At 52.2% G+C, this 20900-nt stretch overlaps 2 protein-coding genes across 2 annotated transcripts in view; one reads left to right on the forward strand and one right to left on the reverse strand.

Moving 5' to 3' along the window:
* KIF9 (kinesin family member 9) overlaps positions 1 to 5772 on the reverse strand; it is a 24876-nt gene extending 19104 nt beyond the window's left edge. The window contains exons 1-7 of the mRNA XM_041464184.1: positions 5446 to 5772; positions 4913 to 4990; positions 3748 to 3911; positions 2506 to 2593; positions 1774 to 1939; positions 1544 to 1650; positions 284 to 508 (exon numbers count right to left, since the gene is read on the reverse strand). Coding sequence (XP_041320118.1) covers positions 284 to 508; positions 1544 to 1650; positions 1774 to 1939; positions 2506 to 2593; positions 3748 to 3911; positions 4913 to 4990; positions 5446 to 5688 — 1071 coding nt within the window. The 5' untranslated portion in view covers positions 5689 to 5772. The remainder of the gene's footprint in view (positions 1 to 283; positions 509 to 1543; positions 1651 to 1773; positions 1940 to 2505; positions 2594 to 3747; positions 3912 to 4912; positions 4991 to 5445) is intronic.
* KLHL18 (kelch like family member 18) lies at positions 5728 to 20428 on the forward strand. Its single transcript, XM_041464194.1, has 10 exons — positions 5728 to 5775; positions 12119 to 12249; positions 12418 to 12558; positions 14338 to 14536; positions 16477 to 16637; positions 16742 to 16878; positions 17933 to 18155; positions 18837 to 18941; positions 19137 to 19248; positions 20042 to 20428. The coding sequence occupies exons 1-10, from the start codon at positions 5728 to 5730 to the stop codon at positions 20426 to 20428; spliced, it is 1644 nt and encodes a 547-aa protein (XP_041320128.1).
* Positions 20429 to 20900: the final 472 nt, after the last annotated feature.

Here is a 20900-nt window from a genome sequence, read left to right on the forward strand (position 1 = left end):
AGTCCCCTCGCAAGCCTCTCACCCCGAACAACCCTGCTGTCAATTCCAACAGTGCCATGATCACCCCAAACCATCTTTTCTTGAAGCATCTTCCAGAATCCCTGAGCCAGGGACATTTTCCTTGCAAAACCAAGAGCTTGCCAGTTTTTCTCCCCACAACCAAGAGGGGTTCAATGGCTGAACCTCATTCCACCATCTCGGCCACCCACTCCTTCTTTTCCAGCTCCTCCTTCAGGCAGCGCCCACAACCACGGGATTGAAGGGAATATTTGGGTTCTCTTGCCTCAAAAAGGAGATGCAGAGCCTCCTCCTCGTGGCTGACAGGGTGGATGGAGAGCCCCTTGACATAAATGCCGTGGGGACCATCCATGACAGCCAGCTGGTTGTCCTTGGACCCTCGGCCCAGCGCCGGCGCCAGGAGGTCGAACAAGGCTTCCTTGTAGATCTCCAGGTAGGAAATTCGGACAGTCACCAGGATATTGAGGAATTCTGTAGCTGATTTGAAGATCTGCACCAAGACAAAGGGTTTGTGTCCATTCACAGGGAGATTTTTAGTTATTTGTGGCTTTTCAGCGAAGATATTTGGGTAGATGTTGATGTAAGATATAAATGGGCGTGGTATAAGTAGATGTAAGATATAAACAGAGAAGATATTTGGGTAGATGTTGGTATGAGATATAATTGGGTGTAGTATAAGTAGATGTAAGATATAAACAGAGAATATATAAAAATATATATTTCCCATTAATAGCAACTTTGGGTAAAGAGTTGTGAAAATTCCTTCTGGCCTTGTCCTACTTGGACAGGGAAAATCTGAGAATGGAAATCTGAGAATGTGAAATGAGAAGGGTATAAAATATAATTAGATATCAAATATAAATAAATACATTGAGGTGTATACAAGGCACCAATTTCTGTAATACAGAGATAGATATTGATAGAGAAATAGTTCTGAACAGCTCCAAGTGCATCTAGGGGTTTGTGGGGCTAAATCTGAGCTCTGAGGGCTCAGCTGGGGTTTGGATTTAATGATCTTACAGAAACATGGAATTATGGAATGGTTCGGGTTGGAAGGGACCTGAAACCCATCCCGTCCCAGCCCTGCCATGGCAGGGACACCTCCCACTGTGCCAGGCTGCTCCCAGCCCTGTCCAGCCTGGCCTTGGGCACTGCCAGGGATCCAGGGGCAGCCACAGCTTCCCTGGGCACCTGTGCCAAGGTCTCTGTGCCTTAGAGATGTTTCTAATGATTTTATGGTAAGTTTTAATCTGATTTCACACAATGGCAGCTTGGAAAACACCTCTTTTGAAGGCTCAGTGACATTTGGGGAGCAGCAAGGAACTAAAGGGGAAGAACCTCTGAAAATGACAATAAAACTCCTTTATTCTTTAACCATCATCCCTGGGGTAAAATGAAGGGAAAAAAAAAAACTCACATACAACTTATTCACTGCGTTCAAACACTTTTCTACCAGCAAGAGGTGATAGAAGAGTGTTCCTTGGTGTTTCTCCCTCCTCTCCTCCCAGCCAGCTGCAGTCAGTACCTGCTGGATAGCTCTGGGGATGATCCCCCTGTTCCTGTACTCAGAGGTTGCTCCTGTCATGGTGTAGGTTTTGCCAGCTCCAGTTTGCCCATAGCACATGATGGTGCCTAAAAAAATCCCAAAGCAAAAGGATAAACTCAGGAGGGAGCCTCCAACAGAACAGCAAATGGCTCTCTGCTCAAACCCAGCCTCTTGTTGTGACCAAAAGAATAAGAATTGCAATAAATCACCATTGTAGCCCTGCAAAGCTTTGGACACCAAGTCCTTTGCCACAGTCTCATAGACCACTTCCTGGGAAGTGTTGTGGAGGAGCCCATCCACTTTGAAGGACCAGTCAGTCTGAGAGTTATTCACAATTCCTCCCCTGGGACTCTTCTGGATGTAGATATCAATGCTCTGCAAGCCAAAAAGAGAGGGAGATCAACTCAACAGCCCTGGGGGTTTTCAGCAGTTCAGGACCTGGGGTTAAGTAGAAAAGGGAGCAGAAATAACAGAGTTATTTTACTGCCTTGGATGGTTCTAGATGTCCTAAAAGTATCTGGTAATGCTCTCAAGTTTCTGGTGACAAATATTATAAATAAAAGGAAATGTGGTTAAGCTCATCTGTTTGACTTTCAGTGATTTTGTGCCTCAGGGAAATTAATTAAGCAGAGAAAGCAAAGGGAGGAATTTGCATAAGAGAGGATGGAAATAGACTGTGCCAATTTGTGGTTAGCACTGGGAAATCCTCATGGATCAGCCAGCCCCAGTCCTTTGGAGGATTTTCCTGGTGATTTTACCACAGGAATTGTGTTTTCCACCCTCACACTCGCTGTGACAAAACCACAGCCAAGCAGGAACACACCAACCAACACCCCCAAAACATTATCCACGGCCTCAAGGGATGGAAAAATCCTGGTTTTCCATTGGAAAAGCTGAAGCCAAACTCCAAACCTTTCCCACTCCAGCTTCTTTGGCTGTACCTTGTTGTCTGCCCCAAGCCTGATCATATCTTGGGCAAAATGAGGAGTTGGCCTGATCCGCACGAAGGCCAGGACTCGCCTTGGTGTTCTAAGGAGAGAGGCAAAAAACAAGGAAAAGAATCATCTTGCACTCCCTGAACTGAAATTTATATTGTTTCTCAGCAAAAGGTGAGGCAGAGGAGTCAAAATTCAAAGCAGAGTGTTGGCAATTATTCAGCTGCAGGTTTTATTCCCCATTAAAAGCTGAAAATTCCTTCCAGCTTTGTCCCGTTGGAAATCTGAGGGTGTGAAAGAAGGGCCAAGCTGATCCTGATTTCCTGATTTCCTCAGGCTCAGGAATGCTGGATAACACCAGTTTTCTTCCTCTTAGCCTTGGGAAGCAAAATATTCACAGGGATGGGAGAGGGATTTTCTTTTGTCACACGCAGACTTCTATTTCAAAAATAATTTCAATTCCCAGTGAAGAGATGATTTTCAATTTGCTGGAGGAAATATCCACAGGCTGGAGGATCTGCTGAGTAAAACCCCCACGAGGAGGGCTCAGGGATCACCCAGCCCTAAAGCCCCATGCACTGAGGGTTTTTAAATCCCAGGTTTGCCCTCAAACACTTCCTGCAGACAGCCCGTGCTCAGTAATTGTGCAATAACTCCTGGTTTGGGACAAAATCTTTGGGATTTCTGGTACATCCAGGATTTTTGTGACTCTCACACTTTACCTGCTGTAAAATGAATTGTGGGGGTTGGAGCTGAGCCAGGATTTGTTGGGTTTAAAGCAGGGTGTCAGGAACAAAGTTCTCTGGGCAGCTGTTATTCACAACAAAATTAAAAACCTGGGTTTTTTTACTTGTAAAAAAATCTCCATAACCTTAACAAAAAACACTTCTCTCCCTAAATAAACTAAAAAAAATGTTCTAAAAATAATAAACTAAATAGAAATTTTAGGTATAATTTCTCCATATTATCAGAAAAAAAAAAAAAAGTGGGGGGGAGGGGAGAGAAGTATTCTTAAAGGTTTATTTTAATTCTCATTACTTTTTTTTCTCCTTTTAACCACTATTAATAAAATTTTCTTTATACCCTTTTAAAAGTTTTAAACCTACTTCACCTTTCTCCTAAAAAATAAATACACCAGTAATTAACCAATTAACCACCACACTTATCAACATATTAATTTTAAAATTTTTAAATTAAAAAAAAATTAACAAATCTAAACCAGTGCACAGGGGAACATTTGGGGGCTACCTGTGCCTTTCACCCTCGGGCTCTGTGGAACAGAGCAGGGAGGAGATGATGCTCTCCTGGTCCTCCTCCTTCTTCTCCTTCTCCTTCCCCTTGCCCTGCTCTTGCTCTGGGTGCTGGCCATGCTCCTGCTCCTGCTCCTGGAATTTCACAGAGGCCACAGAAACCTGTCCAAAAACAAAAAAAAAAACCACCCAAAAGCCGGGTGTTGGAGCAGTTGGGAATTATTTTAAAGAAAAAAAAAAAACAGCAGGGAAAGGAGGAAGGGAAAATTTTCTTAGGAGGAACTTCACTAAGTTAACAAATTGTAAATAAGTGGCATTTTCCTCGCTGCAGCAGTGCCCTTTGGGGGCTGTGGGCAGGTGAGGACAACAGCAATCACTGCTGGGAGTGGTTGTGAGCACCAGGAGAGGGGAGGGAATTCCCAGAGCAGCTGGGGCTGCCCCTGGATCCCTGGAAGTGTCCCAGGCCAGGCTGGACAGGGGCTTTGTGAAAAGTGCATGTTAGATGGCTCTTTGCAGGTGTTAAAAGGAATACTTCCATGTGTTATGGTGTGTTATTTTTTTTAAGTAGTGTGGTAAATATAATTTTAGGTTATAACACAATGTTAAAATAGAAACTATGAGATGTAAGGTACTTTTTTAACGAGCTCGAGAAAAGGATGAGATAATCAAGAAATTCTTTGCACAGATATAACAGCAACAAGACACCAAAATCCCCAATAAAAGAATTATTGCCTCCTTATCTGGAAAGACACAAGCTTTTTCTACCTCCTTCCAGACATCAAGGGGCCAACAAGACGAAGGGAGGGAGTTGAAAATAACCAGAGAACACCCTTTGTTTAAAAGAATTTTTGCCTCATGTATGAGATATGCAACAGGCTGTTGCTTTTGAGGGTTAATCCTTTGTTAGTGGGGGTCCTTTCGGGGCTTAGTTTGCCCAGCAAGGCACCTGGACTGTCCATTTGTCTTTGTTTTTATCGCCCTGACTCTGATTGTCCAAATTCTTATTACTCTAATTTTATTCCTGTTAAACTTTTCAGCTTTTCAACCAAGCGATTGGCGTTTTTCACAGGCCTGGGGCAGTGGGAGGTGACCCTGCCAGGGCAGGGGGTGGGTTTGAGGGGCCTCCCCACCCAAAGCACGGCAGGATCCCGCTGGAATGTTACCGCTTGCTCGCTCTCTGCTTTGGATGCAGAACTTTCATTCTTTTCCGGCCCCTCCGAGCTCTCCTGCTCCTCTTCCTCCTGCCGGGAAAAACACAGGCCATGACCCACACACCTCCAGAGCCTTGCCAGTGAGAGGCTCCCCTGCCCACAGCTCAGATTTTGGCAGGACTTTGGGCAAAATCCATCTGGAAGGGATTTATTTATCATCTGGGCCTTGCCCAGAGCAGCTGTGGCTGCCCCTGGAGCCCCGGCAGTGCCCAAGGCCAGGCTGGACAGGGCTGGGAGCAGCCTGGGCTGGTGGAAGGTGTCCCTGCCATGGCAGAGGGTGAACTGGATGCTCCTTAAGCTCCCTCCCAACCGAATCACGCCGTGTTTCCCTCCAGCGCACCCCCCGAGGCGGGTGGGGGGTGATGCCCGGCGGAAGGGGGGCGATGCCTGGGGGGGGCTGATGCCGCCTGTGCGGGGATACGACCTCCGATCACCCCTTGAGGAGGGGAGGGCGACCCCCGGGCACCCCCTCGGCCCCGTCCCACCTGCGACCCCTCTGCAGTCGATTCCGGCGTGGCGTCCGGGGTCGCCATGGCAGCGTCCACTTCCGGGTTCTCTATGGCAACGGCTACTTCCGGGCTCTCCCGGAAGTGGCCCCGCATACGGCGGCCGGGCGGGGCCAGCGCGCGGCGGGGGCGAAGCGAGACGGCAGCGGGACGGGAGTGGCCGGGACGATGCTGGAAGCGGCGGCGGCGGACCCGGAGCTGGATCCCGAGGATCTGGTGCATTTCTCGGTGGGAGACCTGCCCAGCCGCGGGTATGGAGTGATGGGCGAGATCCGGCGGCAGGGAAAGCTCTGCGATGTGACGCTCAAGGTGCGGCCCGGCCCCCGGGGGCGGAGGGGGGCGAGGGAGCGCCGGAGCCCGGAGGGGTCTGAGCGGGGCTGGGAGAGCTCGGGCCTGAGGGACAGCGAGGGAACCCCCGGTCCCTGATGGGAATGAGGGACCCCGACCCCTCAGGGGGCTGAGAGGGCTCGAGGGACCCCCCCGGCTCCTGAGGGGCACCCCGGTCCTTGAGGGGACATTGAGGGGGGGCCTCGACCCCTGAGGAGGTCACGGACTTTGGGGAGGGGGATGCTGAGGGAGCTCCCTTAAGGGGGGCCTGAGGGACCCCCAAGACCTTTGAGGGCAGCCCTCAACCAAATCCCCCTGAGCTGGGCTTAACTGAAGGAAATCCGAGTGTCTGGAAAGGGAATGTTCCCCTGGAGAGGAGAAGGCTCCAGGGAGAGCTCAGAGCCCTGCCAGGGCCTGAAGGGGCTCCAGGAGAGCTGGAGAGGGACTGGGGACAGGGATGGAGGGACAGGACACAGGGAATGGCTCCCACTGCCAGAGGGCAGGGATGGATGGGAGATTGGGAAGGAATTGTTCCCTGTCAGGGTGCTGAGGCCCTGGAATGGAATTCCCAGAGCAGCTGTGGCTGCCCCTGGATCCCTGGCAGTGCCCAAGGCCAGGCTGGAGCAGCCTGGGACAGTGGGAGGTGTCCCTGCCATGGCAGGGTGGCACTGGATGGTCCTTAAGGTCCCTCCCAACCCAGCCCATTCCAGGATTCTCTGATAAAAGCTTGGAGAAACATTCTAAGTCCAGTCCAGAGGAACCTCCAGGTGGATCCTGGTGCTCCCACACCACTGCAGTGAATTTATTCCCCCTTTTTTTCCACTCCTGCTACTTTTTGTCTGTCCCATCTCTAAACCAAAAAGCTTCCAAACACCCCTTTGTCCCAGAAGTTGGATCTTGATGTGCCCAATGCTCCAGCTCATGGATTGGGGAAGTTCTTTTCTCTCCTGTCTCTTTAACAGCTGCAGGTCAGGGCTGCTCCTGATGTTCCCTCAGAGCTCCCTTTGGAGCCTCTCCGAAATGTTTAATTAAATATTCATTTGCTAGGAACACACGTGGATGGACTGCAGGGAGGAGAGGAGGGAGGAGACACACCTCAGTCTGTGGTTAGTCCTTTTCCTTTGGAAAAAAATCGGAATTTTGCTTAGCAAAGCCACATTTCTGCTTTCTTTGAGAATCACCAGGCTGGGCATTGGTGTGGCCATAAAATAACCAAGCCAAGTCTCTCCCCAGCTGATCCCCATCCCAGTTGTGTTCTGGGAGGTGAAGTTCTGCTTTCCTCCTCATCCAGTCCTGGTGGTGATGGGAAAGGTGATGGAGCTTCCAGCAGGGGCAAGGAAACACCAGGCCTGGAATAATCATGGAAAGAGCAGAAAAGAGGCTCTGAGTCTTTTTTTTCTTCTAATTTGGTGGGGTTTGAGGCTTTGAACTCCAGCTGTGGACAAGCCAAGGGGCAGAATTCCTCTCTCAGAAGCTCTCCTCCTTATTTTTAGTGGATTTCCAGTCTTCTTCCCTTCACAGCTCCCACCTAAACTGCAAAACCCCGAGAATTCCGGCTCACACGTTCGGGGCCATCCTTCCCTGAGCTGCAGATCCTGATCTGGTTTTTAAGAGCACAAAAGAAGCTCCTCGGTGCTGGTGCTCTTCCTGAGCATTGTTTCTGGAATTGTTTCATCCTTGCAGGATGAAAGCAGCCTGGGCAGCTTTGTTTTCTGGGATGTGCTGTCTGTGCTCCAGGCCGAGGTCCGAGCGCTCTCCAGGGACACATCAGAGGCTGCTGGAATGCAGAAACCAGGGCAAACGGATCCATCCTATTCCTTCCTTACAAATCAAGAGGGAATAAATCCCTTCCCAGCTCCTGCTGGCTCCCACTGGAGCTGGGGGAGAATGATCCAAGTGCCAGGCTGGCACCTCCAGAAATCCTGGCCAAACTGTGGAAGCAGGGAAGGGTTGTGCCTCCCCAAATCCTTGGAGAGCGGAGTTGGTGTGAGCTCCTCTTGCTGCTGCAGCTCCTCCTGTGGATCTGAGCCACTCCAATGACATTTTTCCATGACTAACTCCAAGACTAATTAGAAAAGTCTCCTAAAATATAACCCAGGTCTGGCAAACTGAAATAATTCCCAGCTGTGCAGAGGGTGCAATATTTGCTTTGTGTACAATCCCAATGGCACCAACAGGTCATAGCCCTGGTGGCTTCTCTCCCATCCTGATCCCAGTTTTTCCAGAGCAGGCTGTTAACTCCAAACCCCCCAAACTGGAGCACTTGCACCCCTGAGAGCTGATGCAGAGGTGGAGGAGCCTCTGGATAAGTGGAATTCCAGACAGCTCAGGCTGCCTGCCTGATCCCAGCAGGATCCTTGAAAACTCAGTGCCTGGCTGTGCTGCAGATGTTGCAGCATGTTTGGGAGATCCTCCAGGAAAACAGCCCTGGAAAGAGAGGGAATATCTGTTTTATGGGAGAGATTGGAAGAGCAGATGATGCATTTTGCACAGGAGACCTGCAGGTGAGGCTGTGATTCCAACCTTGTCACCCAGCAGACAGGAATTCTTTGGGATCCTGCCTGGACGTGATTCCCCCAAGCTGTCAGCGGCCATCAGCTCTCCCCTTACAGAAATATGAGGATTTTTAGTTCCAGGATAACACAAAATTCCTTTTTGCTGTCCCTTCAGGAGCACTGAGGAGGGCAGGGCTGATCCCTGTCCCTGTGGGAAGTGGAGGGACTGGAATTCCAAAAAGCAGTTGGGTTTCTCTGAGCTGGCAGGGAATTCTCTGGGAGTGTGGCTTTGTTGTACATCCAGAGAGGATGTGTATCCTCTGCTTCAAAGGAATTGATCACCACTCTCATGGAATCCTGGAATGGTCTGGGCTGGGAAGAGAATGAGCTCTTTCCCACTTTCTCCTTAGGTGACTCCCTCAGGAAAGTGCATTAATTTAGTCATGGAAAGGGAGAGCCTTTGGCTCTGGAGGTAGGGGGCCCTTTTTTGGAAAGAAGATATGAGGATGAGCTGAATGGACTCATCCTTGGAAGGATTTTCCGTATTCCACAGGGAAATCTTGTCCTTTGCCTGCAGCAGGAAATGCAGCTGCTCCCTGGGGACTCGCCATGAAGTGCTGATGGAATGAACACAATGATGCTTTTAGAGCAGAGATCCCAATTTCTCCATCTCCCCAGGGGCTCTCCACCATTCCAGGAGCAAGTTCCAAAGAGAAGGAATCCCATCTTTTGTCTTGTCCAGCACCAGGGAATATTTCCCAGGCTCTTTGCTGCTGCAGCTCCGAGGATCTCGCTGCTCACAGGGACCATTCCCAGTCTGGGAGCACCTGGAGGGGCAGCACTGGGCAATCCCAGACCCAAGGGATTTCATCCCAGTGGTGATTTCATCCCAGCTGTCCTAATCCCACAGGAATCTTGCAGGATGCCTGGGGATGTTTGCTCTGCAGGGCCCAGCTGTGTAGGAGACCATGAGGCTGTTTGGTGGCAGCATCTCTGATGCAGCCCTGGAACTGCAGCCTGCTGGAACCCTTCCACCCTTGGACAGGGCCTGGGGCATGGAATCATGGAATGGTTCAGGTTGGAAAAGCCCTCCTGGATCACTGAGTCCAGCCATGACCCAGCACTGACTGTGTCCCCAGGTGCCACATCCACATGGATGTCACATCCCTCCACCACTGCCCTGGGCTGTCCCTTCCAAGGCCTCACCTCCTTTTCCAAGAGGAAATTTTCCCAATTTCCACCCTGAGCTGCCCTGGCCCAGCCTGAGGCCGTTTCCTCTCCTCCTGTCCCTGTTCCCTGGAGCACAGCCCGACCCCCCGGCTGTCCCCTCCTGGCAGGAGCTGTGCAGAGCCACAAGGTCCCCCCTGAGCCCCCTTTTCTCCAGGCTGAGCCCCTTCCCAGCTCCCTCAGGAATTCTCCAGCCCCTTCTCAGCTCCATTCCCTTCCCTGACACCCTCCAGCTCCTCAATGTCACTCTTGTCATGAGGGGCCCAGAGCTGCCACCTAGGCTGTGTAATTTACAGTTATTTTCTGAAATAAGGGCCTTTTTCTCCTCCTTGGGTCACACTACAGGCTTGGGGTTTGTGTAAATATAACCTTGGTGCTGAAAGTCCTGTTATCTTTAGTTATAAAGATAATTTTGCCTATAAATAGAAGGTCACTGTATGCATTTGAAGCAGGTGTTTCACTTTAAGAGGTGCCTGTTCAATTTTAGCACCACGTTTCATTTATTAAAAAGCTGAAATGAAATTTGGACAGTTGTGATTTTTGGCAGCTTGGGCTTAGGGGGAAATGAAAGTCAAGTAAAATGTTGCTTTTCTTGCACACTCAGCCTGAATGGGAGCACTCATCCAAACAAACCAAATGAACTGTTCCAGTTGGAGTGAATTCCTTACAGGATTTCAGAGATAAGAGGAGGCCTTGTTCTCTCACCTTTCAGAAACAGCAGAAGGAAAACTGGAGTGTTTCTGTGTGTTGGGATGTTTGAGACACATGGGAAGGGATTTCCCAGCAGCATGGAGGGGTGTCAATAATGGGATTTATTATGGATAAATCAGTGGGTTGGGCCAGGAGCAGCTGCTGAGGGAACGGCCTCATCCGTGGGGAAGGGATGGGCTGGAAGTGCTGGAGCTGCTGAGCCTCCAGGCTGGAATGGGGACAGGCCAAGCAGCAGATTTGTCCCCTTGGTCACCCAGGCCGTGGCTGCTCCTGTGTTGTGGGAATTGGAAAGACAAAAATCCTCACAAACACAAAAAAGTTTTATTTACAGCCTTAGAAGAAGCCTAAATTGAGGTGAAAGCAAGGTACACAGACACTGAACAGAGAAATTATAAACTTATGTTTCTATAAGTTATATATAACTTTCTATAAGTTATGTTTCTATAGGTTATAAGTAAGAATATACCTTAAATAAGTAAGAAATTGTATTAGATAAGGGTTTTATAATATAGCAATGTAGTAATGTGATTATATAGAATGAACTAAGAGTTTAGATATTATAACAGGAACATAAGTGCACACATGTAATAAGACCTTATTAGGCAAAAGTGTCCACACTGCAGTAGGAAAAAATAAAGGTAATTTAAGTTAAAAAAACAAAATATACTCTATAACAACTGTCCATTAAATTAGAAAATTATATACTGTCTTACAACAAAGAATTTATTACCATCTTAGACTATGGCTGACTGCTTACTATCTTCTAAATCTCATAACCTTTGAGAGTGATGTTATCTAGACAATAAATCATTCTTAATCTAATCATAATCCCATCTCTTCCATTCATGCAACAACAACTACACTGTGCCAGCCCTTCCCACTGGGAATTCCCAAACCCAGAGCTCCAGCAGAGTGTCCTGAGGGATTTCCCCATCCAGAGCAGCACCTGGGGACACAGAGTCCTCACCTGGCAGGGAGGGAGGGAATGAAAATCCCAGGAAGGGATGTGGGGAGGGGCTGTCAGCTCTCAGGTTCTGGAATCACTTCCCTTTATGGCCTTGCCTTATGAAATTTGCTGTATTTTTGTGTTTCTAAAACTCTGGCCAGAAAACTCTGTGCTCTGTGTGGAGTCAGGGTGGGAATCCATTTTGCCAACTGCTTCTTCTTCAGGGCCAGGGAAGAGGCCTGGGGCTCCATCCCCTCGTGGGATGCTGCATGTTGGAATCCAAATTGCAGGGGAACTCTCAGGATTTTGGTCCTGTAAGCCAAAGCTTAGAATTAAACCCAGGATTTGATCTGAGACCTTGGAAAAGGCTCCTGACTTAGGTGCTAGAAATGAGAACGTGGATTTAGAGTTTAAAGCAGAGACATGTTAAGCTAAGTAAAGGAAAGTTTCAAGTTTTAGAGTTCAAGATGTAAAAATAAAAGCAGTTACAGAGGTAAACAATGAGTTTAGAATGCAGCACTGTGGGTTTGTGTGCCATAACATGATTGGCTAAGAAAGCTCACACTGTAGCATAAGACAAAAGATTTAAGGAAGCAATATTAATATTTAGGATATAATTAAGGATATCATATTTAAGGACAAAATATTTAAGGTCAAAAACACAAATATCCTCGTTGGCAGTGTTTTATTGGTCAATAAATCCTTAAAAGGTCTTTAACTGAGGGTCTTGAGGCCTTCTGAGCTGTGCAGTGAAGATGTGAGCTGAGCTCACCCTTCCTGCCTGTGCACAAGATAACAAAATAAACCACATCAACAAAAACAACTCAGAGGTCCTGTCTCAAATTCCTGCCAAAGCTCCCCAGAGGTGAATTCTCCCAGCTGCAGGGAATCCCTGGAGCAGAGGCTGGTGCTGATCCCTGCTCCCTCCCTGTTCTCCCTGGTTTAGGTGGGCGACCACAAGTTCAGCGCTCACCGGATCGTGCTGGCAGCTTCCATCCCCTACTTCCACGCCATGTTCACCAACGACATGATGGAGTGCAAGCAGGATGAGATTGTCATGCAGGGCATGGATCCCAGGTAAAACTCCCAGGGGAAATCCCAGGAACCACAGCTGCCCTGCCTCGCTGTGTGTGCAAGGCTCAGAGCCTGTCTCAGTGTGAGTGATCCCACAAACATCCTGCTGTTGGCAGGGTGCTGTCCCAGCTGGAATTCAGTGCATTTTCTGCCCTTTCTCCCTGTTTTCAGTGCACTGGAGGCTCTGATCAACTTCGCCTACAATGGTCACCTGGCCATAGACCAGCAGAACGTGCAGTCCCTGCTCATGGGGGCGAGTTTCCTGCAGCTGCAGAACATCAAGGACGCTTGTTGCACCTTCCTCAGGGAGAGGTGAGTGGGGCTGGGGGAATCCTGGGGGGATTCCAGGGGAATTCTGGGGGGATTCCAGCTGCTCCCCAGCAGCAGCGAGGTTCAGCCACCTGTGTCCAGCTTGGGAGGAGCAGGATGTGTCCTAGAGGGAAGAGGAGTGTGCATCCCAAAACTTGGCATCTGTAGAGTTATGGAACACTAAATGGGTTGGGAGGGATCTTAAAGCTCATTCCACCTTCCACTGTCCCAGGCTGCTCCAAGCCCTGTCCAACCTGGCCTTTGACACTTCCAGGGACCCAGGGGCAGCCACAGCTGCTCTGGGAATTCCATCCCAGCCCCTCCCCACCCTCCCAGCCAGGAATTCCTTCCCAATATCCCATCCATCCCTGCCCTCTGGCAGTGGGAAGCCATGCCCCCTTCTCCTGCCATTCTCATTCCCTTCAGAATAACCTATCACCCCTTTATGGGGACACAGTAAAAGACTTTGGGCAGCCACAGGAATCAACACTCAGAGCAAAACTGAGGAGACATTTCCCTTTTTGAGAGCCCATCCTGGCAGGAATTGCCCTTCCTGCTGCTGTGTGTGCTAAAGGGGAGGAACACAGTGCCTCAGCCCAGGAGCTGGACAGGAAACTGTGGCACAGCCCTAAATTGGTCCCAGGTTTTTCAGTTTCCTCACTGGTGTTTGGCTGTGAGGCTGTTCCAGCAGCATGGTGTGGAAATGGAAAGCTGGGATACTCTTTGTCCACGTTCCACATGGATTCTCAGCCCTGCCAGGGAGTCTGACGTGTTCACTTTTCCCAGCCTGGCTTCTCTGCAGCTGCTCAGGACATTCTGTGGTGTGATGTTAAACATACTCACCAAATACAGGGATTGGCCCCCAAAATTCTGCGAAATCCACCAGGAGCAGCCAGGTGTCCTAAGTGAAGTCCTGGCTTTGAGTGCACAGCTGCCAGTTTGGTTAATAACCAAAAGTTAGTGGGTTCTGGCCACCCTGGAGAGCTGGGACATGGACACTGAGCTCTCCTTCTTAAGTGGAATTGAGAATTGGGATATTTTTAGGCAGCTGTGTTGTAACCAAGCCCTCAGAGTCACCCTCATGTGACAGTTCCCCACCCAGCAGCACAAGGACCTGGAGCTGCTGCAGGGCTGGAGCCAGGTTGGGAGAGCTGGGAATGCTCACCTGGAGAGGAGAAGGCTCAGGGAGAGCTCAGAGCCCTGCCAGGGCCTGAAGGGGCTCCAGGAGAGCTGGAGAGGGACTGGGGACAAGAGATGGAGGGACAGGACACAGGGAATGGCTCCCACTGCCAGAGGGCAGGGATGGATGGGAGATTGGGAATTGGGAATTCCTGGCTGGGAGGGTGGGGAGGCCCTCGCACAGGGTGCCAAGGGAAACTGTGGATGCTCCCAGAGCCACCTGGATCTTTCCAATGCCTCTTTGGCAGGGACAAGGGGACATTTGTGTTTTCCATCCTCTGGCTCTGCCTTGGATTCACCTGGAGCTCCCTGTGCAGGTCAGCTCCTGGGTGAGCTGGAATGGGCCATCACTGGAGAGGACACATCCTCCACTGCACTGTGTGTCCTCCTGTGCTTCCCAGAATCCTGGAATGCTTTGGGTTGGAAGGGAGCTGAAATCCCATCCCATTCCACCCCTGCCATGGCAGGGACACCTCCCACTATCCCAGGCTACTCCAAGCCCCAATGTCCAACCTGACCTTGGACACTCCCAGGGATCCAGGAGCAGCCATCTTCTCTTCCATTAACCTGACATTCCCATTCTCTCCTCCTCCCCTTTCCCAGGCTTCATCCCAAGAACTGCCTGGGTGTCCGGCAGTTTGCCGAGACCATGATGTGCACGGTGCTCTACGACGCTGCCAACAGCTTCATCCACCAGCACTTTGTGGAGGTCTCCATGTCCGAGGAGTTCCTGGCCCTGCCCTTTGAGGATGTCCTGGAGCTCGTTTCCAGGGATGAGCTCAACGTGAAGTCTGAAGAGCAGGTGGGTACCTGGTGTAGGGCTTGGCCAGGGAAGGTTTGACCTTGAGGCGTTTCTTGCTGCTTGGGAGTGGAATGGGAATGGGAATTGTCCTGTTCCTGGGCTGAGTGAAGCTGAGATGTCCTGGCACAGTGGGGACACTCAGAGGTGCTGGACAGAGCTGTGATGGTTTCCTGTGCCTGCTCCAGACTGACTTGTTCCTAAACAAAAGAAGGCAGGGCTTTTTAGGATCACAGAGGTTGGAAAAACCCTCAGAGGGCTTCAAGTCCAACACTTCCCCCAGCACTGCCAAGGCCACCACTGACCAGTGCCCCCAAGTGCCACATCTACATGGATTTAAATCCCTGCAGGGATGGGGACTCCACCGTGCCCTGGGCACCTGTGCCACATTTGGACAGCCCTTCCCATGAAGGAATTTTTCCAAATTCACACCTAAACCTCTGCTGGAACAACATGAGGCTGTTTCCTCTCCTCTTGTCCCTTGTTTCCTGGGAGAAGAGCTGGAATCCCACCTGGCTGCACCCTCCTGCCAGGGAGTTCGTGGGAGTGAGAGGAGTTTAGGGTGTTCCCACAGCCTTGAGAATCCATGGATGTGGGCTGACAGTGAGCAAGGAAAACAGAGCCTGTCCTTGAGCCTGGAAATCTGTCCTGCTGTTCCTGAGGAGGTGACAAAGGCAGAGCAGACCTCCAGCTTCTCCTTGAAGGGTAAAAATGTGCTTCTTTAATCAGGCTTAGGGAGGGAGGGGAGTCTGCCCCACATTCCAGCCACATTCCTGTGTCATACCAAGAATTCCTCACTGTTTTTCCCAGAGCAGGTAGGATCCAAAGAGTCCATCCTGGGGACGTGTCCCCTTGCCCTGGCAACTGCCAGCCCCACCCTTCAGAAATTCCAGTAGCACCCTGTAGAGTGGAAGAAAGTTGGTTTGGGGTTTTTAATCCCTGTGGTGCTGTTGGAGAAGCATTATTGCACTGGGAAGTTTGGGAATTGTGTCAGGAGAGAGTCCAGATGCCACTGGAAGTAATGCAAGAAAGAGTTGATGACTTTGTTCTGGTCAGTCGTAAAGGCTGCAATAACTTTAATGGGGAGTCCTGTGAACCCAGGAATGTGGATCCCAAATTAAGCTGGGACCAGGGCACCAGGATCCTTTTGTAGCTGGAGTCACCCAGCGGGGCTTCAGAGAGGGGCTTCACTGTCCCTTCCAGTGTCTGGGATGGAGCCTGAAGGGACCAGCCCAGCTCCAGGTGTCTCCAGTGTAGTCATCCAGAGATGGATCCCTGTCATCAAACCCTTCTCCTGGTTTCTCATGGAGCACCACCATTCCCAGTCTTCTTTCCCAGTTTGCAGATTTCTGTCACTAAATAAACACAGTTTTGTGTTCTGTGCCACCTCCTCTGCCAAAATCCTCCTTGCAGCTCCCTCATCTCCCTGCAAATTTCTGTGCTGAATCGGGATTGTCAGAGACAGGGAAAGAAACCTGCATGGAGCCAGGCTGGGAGAGCTGGGAATGTTCCCCTGGAGAGGAGAAGGCTCCAGGGAGAGCTCAGAGCCCTGCCAGGGCCTGAAGGGGCTCCAGGAGAGCTGGAGAGGGACTGGGGACAGGGATGGAGGGACAGGACACAGGGAATGGCTCCCACTGCCGGAGGGCAGGGATGGATGGGAGATTGGGAACTGGGAATTCCTGGCTGGGAGGGTGGGGAGGGGCTGGGATGGAATTCCCAGAGCAGCTGTGGCTGTCCCTGGATCCCTGGAAGTGTCCACAGCCAGGCTGAACAGGGCTTGGAGCACCTGGGACAGTGGGAGGTGTCCCTGCCATGGCAGGGGTGGCACTGGATCATCCTTGAGGTTCCTTCCAACTCGAACCATTCCAAGATTCCATGTCGTTTCATTCCCATCCACTTGCACAACCCCCAAACTCCACCTTGCCACTGCTGTCTCCTGGCAGGTGTTTGAAGCTGCCCTGGCCTGGATCAGGTACGACAGAGAGCAGAGGGAATCCTTCCTGCCCGAGCTGCTGTCCAAGATCCGGCTGCCGCTGTGCCGGCCGCAGTTCCTCACCGACCGCGTGCAGCAGGACGACCTGGTCCGCTGCTGCCACAAGTGCAGGTGAGCTTGGCCACGGAGTCAGCAGGGTGCCACAGTCAGATCCTGCAATCTCAGACTCCAGACAGTCAGATCTCCTCTCTAATACTCCACGATTGGATTTTCAGGGATCTGGTTGACGAAGCCAAGGATTACCACCTGATGCCGGAGCGCCGGCCGCACCTGCCGGCGTTCAAGACGCGGCCGCGGTGCTGCACGTCCATCGCGGGGCTGATCTACGCCGTGGGGGGACTCAACTCAGCAGGTACCTTGCAGTGGAAAGACCACCAGGGGCTGCGTGGGGTGATGGGATGCGGGAATTCCCTCCTGTGGAAGCGTGGAGCAGTTTTTCCTCCTCCATGCAGCGCTTTGACCCTTCCAGTGAAACCCTCAGGGTGGTTGTGCCTGTAGTTTAACATCTTCCATCTGAGATCCTGTCCAGGTGAGGTTTATTTAGGACATACTCCTAAAGACTTTGAGGATGGTGTCCAAGCCTGGAGCCCCAAGCAGGACTTGCAGGGATCTCCACAATGTTGTTGGGATTGTGGGATCACAACACTTTGACATGAGCCTCACCATGGCATAAAAAGAGAACAGAAAGTGACCAAGGAAAAACCTTCTACGGAGGAGAAGCAGCAACACCACAGATGGGACTTGCAGGTCTCTGCTGCCCCTTGGAGGACAGTGGAGGTGCCACTTCCACAGAGGGATCTTGTCCAGGCTCCTCGTGCAGAGCCTGGAAATGTTCCCCGATCTTTTGGAGTGTGGGAACAATGGGAATTGTTCAGAGCAGGATCTCTGGGGGTGAGCAAGGATATGTGGCTGGGAAATGTCTCTGTGGGAGCAGGAAGGCTGGAATAGAATGTGAGAGCCCAGGATAGGACAGAGAATCCCAGAATGGTCTGGGTTGGAAGGGACCTTAAGGATCATCCCGTTTCACTCCCTGCCATGGGCAGGGACACCTGCCACTATCCCAGGCTGCTCCAAGCCCTGTCCAGCCTGGCCTTGGACACTTCCAGGGATCCAGGGTCATCCAGAGCTTCCCTGGGCACCCTGTGCCAGGACCTCACCTCCCTCACAGGGAAGAATTTCTTGCCCAAACCCAGGTGCAGCACTTTGCACTTGACCTTGTTGAATCCCACGAGGTTCCCATTCCTTTTTCCCCCAGATATTTTCCCAAAGAAAAGCAGCCAAACTCCCCACGCCAACCCCATCTTCAGGCACACAGCACCACCCCCTTACCCCTTTATCCCCCCATCACCATCGCAGGGCTTCATCAGGTCTCCCTCTTTTAATTTGAGTAGCAAATTTCTATGCAGGCGACTCTCTGAACGTGGTGGAGGTGTTTGACCCCATTGCCAACCGCTGGGAGAAGTGCCAGCCCATGGCCACGGCGCGCAGCCGCGTCGGCGTGGCCGTGGTCAACGGGCTGCTCTACGCCATCGGCGGCTACGACGGCCAGCTGAGGCTCAGCACCGTGGAGGTTTACAACCCAGACACCGACTCCTGGTCCAAAGTGGAAAGCATGAACAGTAAGAGGAGGTATGTGCAGCTCACAGGGAGGAGACTTGTGGAAAAGCAAGGAATAAGGAGGTTGGAGGAAGAGTGGGGTGGCAGGTGGTGGGCGCCCAGCAGTGTGTGGGTGTGGGGGGGGGAAAATGGGAAAGGAGGAGTGGGGCAGTGTGGAGGCAGCTGGGATTTCCTTGGTTAGTTTCTGGTGCAGCCAGGTGTGGGCCGGGCTCTGCTCCCAGGGTACAGGGATAGGACAAGGGGAAATGGCCTCAAGCTGTGCCAGGGCAGTTCAGGTTGGATACAGGGAAGATTCCTCCTGGAAGGGGTTGTCCAGCCCTGGCCCAGGCTGTGCAGGGGAGGGGTGGAGGGTGTACGTGCCCCTCACTTGGTTTCTCTGGAGCTCCCTCAGCCACTCCTGGTGCTCCATCCCCTTCCCGAGCTCCATTCCCTTCTCTGGACACACTCCAGCCCCCCAATGTCTTTTTCTCTTGTGAGGGACCCAAATCCACACCCAGGATTTGAGGTGTTCCTGCCATGAGCACCTTTCCCCTTTGTGAGCTCAGAGTTCAAGTGGGACTTAGCAGTTTGGAGGTGAATCCAGGGAAAAGGCACTTTGGTGGGATGCCACAGGCAGAGTGTGTGGGGTCACAGTGTTTGGGACAGGGTGACAGCACCTCCAGCCACCTCAGAAGGTCCTGCTGTTCCTTGCAGTGCCATGGGAACGGTGGTGCTGGATGGGCAGATCTACGTGTGTGGTGGCTACGATGGAAACTCATCCCTCAACTCAGTGGAGTCCTACTCTCCAGAAACAAACAAGTAAGAGCCCTTGGTGTCCCAGAGCTTTTCCAGGAGGTTCCCCTCCAGCGTTCCATGTCCTGGCACCGCTGGGCATCTGGCCTGTGAGAATGGTTTGAATAAGGAGTGGGGAGAGGAGAGATGGTAGAATCCAGCACTAGAAAAGCATGGAATAATCTGTGGGAGTCTTGCTGACCTCTCCCCTCTCCCTCCCAGGTGGACAGCAGTGACCCCCATGAGCTCCAACCGCAGCGCTGCCGGAGTCACCGTGTTCGAGGGCCGGATCTACGTGTCCGGAGGGCATGACGGGCTCCAGATCTTCAACAGTGTAAGGCCCTGGGCAGGGCTCAGCCCCTGCACCTCAGCACGGAAGGATCCGTGTCCTTTCCCTGGCCATCCAAACAGCCCCGAGTGGTTGTGCCACCAAATTGTGTCACTTCCACCCATAACAGAAAAACCTGAGGTGGAACAGAAGTGATTCACTTATCCCCTTGGGGCCATGGAGATGTTCTGAGGGCTGGAGCCCCTTGCATATGGAGACAGGCTGGGAGAGAAGACAAGGCTCCAGAGAGACCTCAGAGCCTCTTCCAGGGCCTAAAGGGACTCCAGGAGAGCTGGAGAGGGACTGGGGACAAGGAGGGACAGGACAAGGGGGAATGGCTTTGAGCTGAAGGAGGGGAGATTTAGGTGGAATATTGGGACGTAGTTCCTGGCTGGGAGCCCTGGTGGGGAAGCCCTGGCACAGGTTGCCCAGAGCAGCTGTGGCTGCCCCTGGATCCCTGGCAGTGCCCAAGGCTGGACAGAGCTTGGAACAGCCTGGGACAGTGGGAGGTGTCCCTGCCATGGCAGGAGTGGCACTGGATGGGCTGTGAGGTCCCTTCCAACCCAAACCCTTCAGGCACCATCCCATAGCAGCTGAACTTTTAACTGAAGGCTGTTCAGTCCTTTCAGCCCCCTCAGCTGCCCCTGCTGCTCCAGACCCTTCCCTTCCCTTCTTACCACAAGAAACCCAACACTGCCCCCAGTTTGGAGATGCCCCAGCAGTGCCAGCCCCACAGGGGATGCCGCAGGGCGATTCCCAAGGCAGCGCCCTCCCTGACTGTGCTCGTGCTCCGTGGCAGGTGGAGTACTACAACCCGCACACGTCCAGCTGGCACGCGGTGGCGCCCATGCTGAACAAGCGGTGCCGGCACGGCGCGGCCGCGCTGGGCAGCCGCATGTTCGTCTGCGGCGGCTACGACGGCTCCGGCTTCCTGAGCGCCGCCGAGGTCTACAGCTCCATGGCCGACCAGTGGTACCTGATCGTGCCCATGAACACCCGCCGCAGCCGCGTGTCCCTGGTGGCCAACTGCGGGCGGCTCTACGCCGTGGGCGGCTACGACGGACAGTCCAACCTGAGCTCGGTGGAGATGTACGACCCCGAGACCAACCGCTGGACGTTCATGGCGCCCATGGTGTGCCACGAGGGCGGCGTGGGCGTGGGCTGCGTGCCGCTCCTCACCATCTGACGTGGGGGGGGTTGGTTTGGGGGGGTGTCTCGGCTGCGGCGAGCGTGCCAGGATTTCCAGGTGCTCGATCCGAACACAAACTTGACTTGAGAGTAATCCCCACCTGTAACTTTTCGGGCTGAAGGTCCTGAAGGGTCAAATGTGGTGAGTTTATGAGCAAAGACCCCTCAGCCTTCTCCGGAGCCGAAGCCGAGCGGATCCATCCAGCCATCGTCGGTTTTCCTGCGGTTACGCCTTTGGGAAGTGCCGTTGTGAGCCGGGGGAGGGGGCCAGGCTTCATTGTGACATAAAAACGGCCACTTCAAGGACTTGGAAAATCCACCTGCACCTTCTTGGAGCAGCAAGACCACCTGAGCCCTCCCAGGGGCATCAGCAGCGATTTGGGGGGTCCTGGTTGCACAGGGGGTCGCCAAAGAGGACAAACACGGCGCTGTTGCTTCCAGGAGCTTCTTACACAAGACACCCCCAGTTT

The sequence above is a fragment of the Pyrgilauda ruficollis genome, unplaced genomic scaffold (assembly GCF_017590135.1).
Source record: "Pyrgilauda ruficollis isolate IOZ18807 unplaced genomic scaffold, ASM1759013v1 scaffold173, whole genome shotgun sequence".
In the NCBI taxonomy this organism is placed as follows: Eukaryota; Metazoa; Chordata; class Aves; order Passeriformes; family Passeridae; genus Pyrgilauda; species Pyrgilauda ruficollis.